The sequence below is a fragment of the Nicotiana tomentosiformis genome, chromosome 4 (genome assembly GCF_000390325.3).
Source record: "Nicotiana tomentosiformis chromosome 4, ASM39032v3, whole genome shotgun sequence".
Taxonomy (NCBI): domain Eukaryota; kingdom Viridiplantae; phylum Streptophyta; class Magnoliopsida; order Solanales; family Solanaceae; genus Nicotiana; species Nicotiana tomentosiformis.
In genome coordinates this window covers 19,815,379-19,821,668 of record NC_090815.1, presented here as the reverse complement: position 1 = coordinate 19,821,668, position 6,290 = coordinate 19,815,379, and the positions used below count along the sequence as shown (strand labels likewise).

At 35.0% G+C, this 6,290-nt stretch overlaps 1 protein-coding gene across 1 annotated transcript; it reads left to right on the top strand.

Moving 5' to 3' along the window:
- The first annotated feature begins 409 nt into the window (after positions 1-409).
- LOC104095119 (mitochondrial intermembrane space import and assembly protein 40 homolog) lies at positions 410-5,325 on the top strand. Its single transcript, XM_009601166.4, has 4 exons — positions 410-668; positions 3,658-3,692; positions 3,785-3,910; positions 4,846-5,325. The coding sequence occupies exons 1-4, from the start codon at positions 551-553 to the stop codon at positions 5,047-5,049; spliced, it is 483 nt and encodes a 160-aa protein (XP_009599461.1). The 5' UTR covers positions 410-550; the 3' UTR covers positions 5,050-5,325.
- Positions 5,326-6,290: the final 965 nt, after the last annotated feature.

Genomic DNA, 6,290 nt, shown 5'->3' with positions numbered 1-6,290 from the left:
AAACTTTTATAAAAAATTATACTATATTGATATAAAATTTTGGGGCCTAAAGCACTTGCTTTAGCAGGCTTCAGCAGCCCATGTTGCATGGTTTCTTTCTTTTTTCCTCCCCTAGTTCTCACATTTGTCTAATGTTAGGTAATTAAGGGTTTTATTAATTACTTAGCACAGAAAAAATAAAGCTACCTAATTATTATAATAATGTAAAGAAAGATATCTGCAACATCATGGAAGATGGGAAAAAAATGACGTTATGACTTAATTAGTAAAGCAAGGGTATTTTGTAATTTATAAAAAGGAGGGATAATAAGGTCAATTATTTAGTCAAATACAAAATGCTTTTAAGCCAAAAATAATAAGCTGGGCTTACCTGGCTTTTGGCTTAATTCTGCTTAAAAAGTAATTGGCTTAAAAACCGTTTTCAGGTTTGTCAAACACCAACACAAAATGTGTTTTTAAGCCAATTCAAACACCCTCTATGTCCACTGGTAAAAGATTAATTAAAAATTTCTACTGCTATTAGCAATTTATTTCAATTGTTAAGGCAAATATGGGACAAGTGCAGAGCGAAGCCATTGACAACCGATCTCAAAGTGATTTATCAAAGGCATCGAAAGCCACCTCTGCTGATGAATCTCCGCCGCAATCTCTTGATTCTTTGATTGCTGGTAATATCTCTATTCTCTGCTTTTACTCTGTTTATTTCTTCTGTTTTTTGCTTTTGGATAAAAATTTAATTTCTTTTTTCAAGAATCCAAAATCAAAATTTAGTCTTTATTAATAGCTGCACTACAAGGGGCTTGCAAGTTATACTTTTTCTTTTTCTTTTAATGGGGTTGGAGAAGAGCTGAGATGTGTAGTGAAGGTAGTAATCAAACTATAAGAATCCTCTATATCCATTAAGTTCTGTTGGGTTCATTTCTCCACTACTCAATAATTTGTAATTGGGGATCTAAATTAGAGATTCTCTAAATCTCTGACCGTTCACTGTGCTATATCTCTAATCAAACTGACCTTCTGTGAGGGTGCTAATTAGGGGTGGCAAATTGTCGGGTCGGGTCGGATATTGGCGGGTCGAAAAAGGGTAATGTAAAAAACGGATAAATTATCCGATAAAATAGGGCAGCCCGGTGCACTAAGCTCCCGCTATGCGCGGTGCACGGATAAATTATCCGATCCGATCCATATTTAATAGGGATAGAAAATGAGTTAACCGGCAAATAATATGGATATCCATATTATCCATGACTTCTTGAATATGATCACTTTTGGGAGAATTACTAGCCAGTCTCCCAAACTTGAGGAACCCCCAATTTGAGCCTTTACAAATATAAAAGTTAAACTCATTAGTTATCCATTTTCTAAGTAGATAATATGGTTCTTATCCATATTTGACCCGTTTTTAATAAGTGATGACGTCCAAAACACACCTCGATAAGAGATATGCTACGGTCGTATGCAATATAATTTATCCAACTATGAGTCGGGGTCGAATCCCACAGGTAGCTATGAAGCGTTCTAGTTGACTCAATTACTAAATAATCTAAGTTGAACAAAAATGGACAAATATATTTGGATTTTGTGGATATTAACTAATGAATTAGATTCGACTAACTAACAACAAACTAAATTAGAAGTCGAGAATAACTTAAGAAAGTTGTAGATGATAAAAAGGTCTAAGGTAGAGAATCCCCCAATTGCCGGGCTAACTCTGAGTGAAATCTTGAAACTTTGTTTGACATTATTCTATCAACCCTGGACCTAAAGTTGTTCGCTAGAATTTCCCAACTTCAAGCGACACCATTCTTGAACTATTTTTCCAAAAATAATCAAGATAATAAACTTGTCCAATTCTAGGTCACAGTCGAATCATGATGTCCCCATAACGATTCTAAATCGGGTTAAGTAATTGCTTAATTCAGCCCGAAGTACTGTTATTTGACTGACCCAACCTTGTCAATCTTTCCCAAGAATAACTAGAAATAGGGCATAAACAATTGCGAGCTCAAACAATTGAATTCATTAAAATTGCAACCAAACAAATAGAATAAGTATCAACGATTCAATAATATTTACTCAAAACCGCCCAACAACGGGTTCATCAATACCCTAGCTAGGGAATTTAGCTACTCATGTTTATACGAAAAAATATAATAACTATTCTCAAAACAATCTCCATAATAAATGAAAATAGGAAAAGTTGAGAGAAACTCTTCAAATCTTCGATTAGGATGGTTTTTGGACTCTTCCAAGCCCTTACTTTTTGAAAGTAGTGTTCTCTTCTTTCCGGGTCGAGATTCCGGTTGGGGAGGCGAAAAGAAGCTTTTATATCGTGTAAAATTTGCTCCAAAGACCAAAATATCCTTATAATTTTAGCCCAGAAATTCCTTTTCGCGCGCCAGGCTCGTGCCGCGCGCGCACCGTGCGCTCTGCATTTGATCTTGTCCAGATGAGCGCACACTGACCGCACATTAGAGGGAAAATGCGTTGTTTTTTTGCACTTTGTCTTTTTCTTTAATTTGAGCAGATTTTCGTCCCAAAACTTCAAAAATTTCTTCAATTCTTCTTTCAACTCCCTATCAACCAAAGAACATCAATTAGGCAAAATTTTGGTGAGTTTTAACCACTAAACTATTCAAGAACACTTGAGAATGAGGTTAAACTACTATCAAAATATAGAGAATTATGCCAAATATCAATAAGTTCATTATCCAACCCATTTTTAGTGGATAATATGGATGAATAACTTTTTTTTTATCCATTTTGCCACTACTAGTGCTAATAAAGACTAACCTTAATGCCAAGTAGTTGGTATTGATACTTTGTCTCCATTGACCTATAAAAAATTAAACAGCAAAAGAGAGAAAAGGAAAGAAAGCTTTGTTTCCATATCTATTCTTTGAACTATATATGTATAGTTTAAATTTGCAAAGACTTGATCGCAAGGGGAGCCTTGGCGCAATAATAAAAGTTACGGCCGTGTGACCAGCTAGTCACGGGTTCAAGCTGTGAAAATAGCCTTTTGTAGAAATGCAAGATAAGGTTGCGTGCATAAGACCCATAGTGGTCCAGCCCTTCCCAGACCCACGCATAGCGGGAGCTTAATATATCGGATTGCTTTTTTTTTTGTGGCCATCATGACAAAGTTTATAGTACTCTGCACCTACTGACTTAAAATGTAGATTCATCTATGGTGGCCGGGGAAAGGGAATATATGGTTTCTTATGTGTCGATACTACAAGATGAAAGTTATATGCTTAATGCGGTTTCAATATTTTGTTTGTGTGAAATGATGGGGTTGCTATTTAAGAGGAAGATAATATTGAAAAAAGTAGTTTTCCTGTTATCCATCAAGGAATTGACTTTCATTTTTGGCTATCTAATGTATGTTTTCTGTGTTCTGATACTTAACATTATGACCAAGTTCAACTAGTTTGGGGTTGAGGCAGAATTGATTGACTATTTATTGATTGGAAAATTGATAAAGCTCTAATTTCACTTCCCATATGATTAGCTATCATTGTTTTTTTTTTTCTCAAGTATTGTTTTCTCACTGCTGTCTGATTTTGCAACTTCCTCTGCTACTTGCTCTATGTTTGTCGTTATCCCAAAGACTCCTAAGAACTTATCATAAATTTTCTTCCTTTCGTCTTATAGAAGCTGCAGCATATGGTGAAGATGGTGAGAATGAGGTTGGTTCAGGCTTTTCGGATCATAATCTTGCTCAATAAAAGTTGAAATTTGTTACTTATCTATGCTCAAGAAACTGAAACTCTATTTTTAGTCCATTGACGAGAAAGCTCGGAAAGCCCTAGAATGCCCTTGCATTGCTCATTTACGGAGTGGCCCCTGTGGCAACCAGTTTTCAGACGCTTTCCTCTGTTTTCTCAAGAGCACGGCTGAAGAAAAGGTAACTGAGTTTTTCTGCTCCTCCTTGCTGTTTGTAGAGATATACTCGGTGCGTCTAGCTCATCTCTCGTGAAGATATTCGTCACATCTTTTTAATTCAATTTAATTTCAGGGAGCTGATATTCCTCTATGAACCAAGGTTGTTAAGTGCCACATAAGTTATAACATGGTGACCATAGATCAGCTTATTAAGCTATAGTTGTGCCTATTTCTGTGTAACTGTGTTCTATATTACGAGAAAAAGATTAATGTTATGTGTGTGTCTTTATTTTTTCTTTTTTGAAAAAAGTTGGTCCAAAAATTAAGATTATGTGTGGTTTTTGTTTTCTGCTTGAGAGAAGTTCAGGTTTCCTTTCTCCATAGTCTAGAACAAGTTACTACTATGAACGGCGGTAGACAATACCACGCATTAAAGATCATTCTTGACCTAAAAAATTGGCCTCCACAGTTGATGTCCTAAAATTTGGTTGCTTGCTTATGGTAAATTGACTTTGATGTTATGTAAGAATTACGATCAGAAAGCTTAGTCATCTTCCCGTCATTTATACAACAACAACCACCCAGTGAATTCCCACAAGTGGGGTCTAGAGAGAGCAATGTGTATGCAGACCTTACCCCTATCCTAGGGAGTAGAGAGGTTGTTTCCGATAGACCCTCGGCTCAAGAAGACGAAAAGAGACAATATATCAGTACCATGAACAGAAACTATAGGAATAATAACAACATCATAAGAACCAGAAAATAGATGAAAAACAATTAGTAAATAAGGCCTTCCAGTCGTTCATACACAACACTGAAAAGAAATGCTCAATTTTTTTCTTTTGAACTGATAATGGAATGGAAGATGAGTTTGTGTTCAGTCCTTTATTTCTTCATTTTGGTCTTTTTCCCTTTTCATACTTCTAACATGTGAAAAACCTTAATTTCCCATTGTAGGGCTCTGATTGCGTTAGTCCCTTTGTCGCTCTTCAGAGCTGTATCAAGGCAAATCCTAACGCATTTTCAAAGGACATCCTAGAGGACGACGATAATACCAGGAAACAAGATGAAGTCAGTAAGGAGGAAACACCAAAACAAGAATATAGAATTATCCCACCCATTTGGTCTGTAAAAACAAAGGGCTCTAAGCGTAAGGCGTAGAAAGTCTCATCTTTTTCTATTGTTCTTTTGTGGTTCTTTCATTCTAGGAAGCTGGAGTAGTATAATACTACTGCACTAAGCTGCAGTGTATTGCAAAAAAAAATAAAAAAATAAAAAAATAGTGATTTACATGATCAAACTTTTGATGTTTATTAAGCTGGAATTGTAGAGACTACTAGGCCATAGCTCTACTGGTTATTGTTATTGTTTTTCTATTAATTTTCTGGCTCTTACGATACTGTTATTATTTTTGGTGGTTTCTGTTGCTGGTACTGATATATTGTCTCTTTTCGTCTTCTTGAGCCGAGGGTCTATCAGAAACAACCTTACTACTCTTCGGGGGTAAGGGTAAGGTCTGCGTACACGCTACCCTCCCCAGACCTCACATGTGAGATTTTACTGGGTTTTGTTGTTGTACTAGGCCATTGATTATTTGGCAAGCAAAAGTTTGGATGGGTTCAGTTTCTCATGTGATCCCAACTTTAACGTTATCAGTTATTATTTATGGAAAGTTTTACTCAATGTATCTGTATTTACATGCGCGCAATTTATAGTAAATTAGTCAACTTGCCCGCGCCTCGTGCAGTTATAAAATTTTTAAAGGTATAAAAGAATTTTTACTTAATATTTAAATACTAAAAATAACCAAAAAAATAGGCTCTTTTCACATAATTTTTTAGCTTCCTGTTCTATTCGCATTTGTATTGCTTATGTGTTCAGATATTTTGTTATAACAAAATAACTTTTGAGATATTTAGTTGTAAATTCACTATCAACGTCCTATTTTGTTGTGAAAAATAATTGCAAAATATTTCCTATGATTCATTTTTCTTATATATATATATATATATAATATTAGTGCCTTTATTTCCTATTTTATCGTGTCACAAAAATGGAAAAAAATTTAAAAAGGCTCCTACAACTTCATTCTCGAAACTCTGCTCCAACTCTTTCTTGCTTTGTTTTTCTTCCTTCCTATTTTTTTTATTTCTTTTCTCCTCTCTCCTCTCCTACTAACTCGGGACATAATGAACAAACTCTAAAATCATTGCCCAAAACATAGAGAAAATTCAATTTACCTCCAAAATCACACTAAAATTCGTAAAAATACTCCCACATTTAAGAAAAAACATTCTTACCAGTTAAACTTTTCAGCACTTTCTTTCATATAAAATACACCAAAAGAAGGCATCATGGCCCGAAATTCAATTGGAAGAAAAAAAGAAATTAAAGTAAATTCT

What these genes read in the sequence shown, in the direction of transcription:
- LOC104095119 (XM_009601166.4), top strand. Translation starts at nt 551, where the DNA reads ATGGGACAAGTGCAGAGCGAAGCCATTGACAACCGATCTCAAAGTGAT. An exon ending in TCTTGATTCTTTGATTGCTG is followed by an intron (nt 669 to 3,657) that starts GTAATATCTCTA and finishes TTCGTCTTATAG; the next exon opens with AAGCTGCAGCATATGGTGAA. An exon ending in AGAGCACGGCTGAAGAAAAG is followed by an intron (nt 3,911 to 4,845) that starts GTAACTGAGTTT and finishes TTCCCATTGTAG; the next exon opens with GGCTCTGATTGCGTTAGTCC.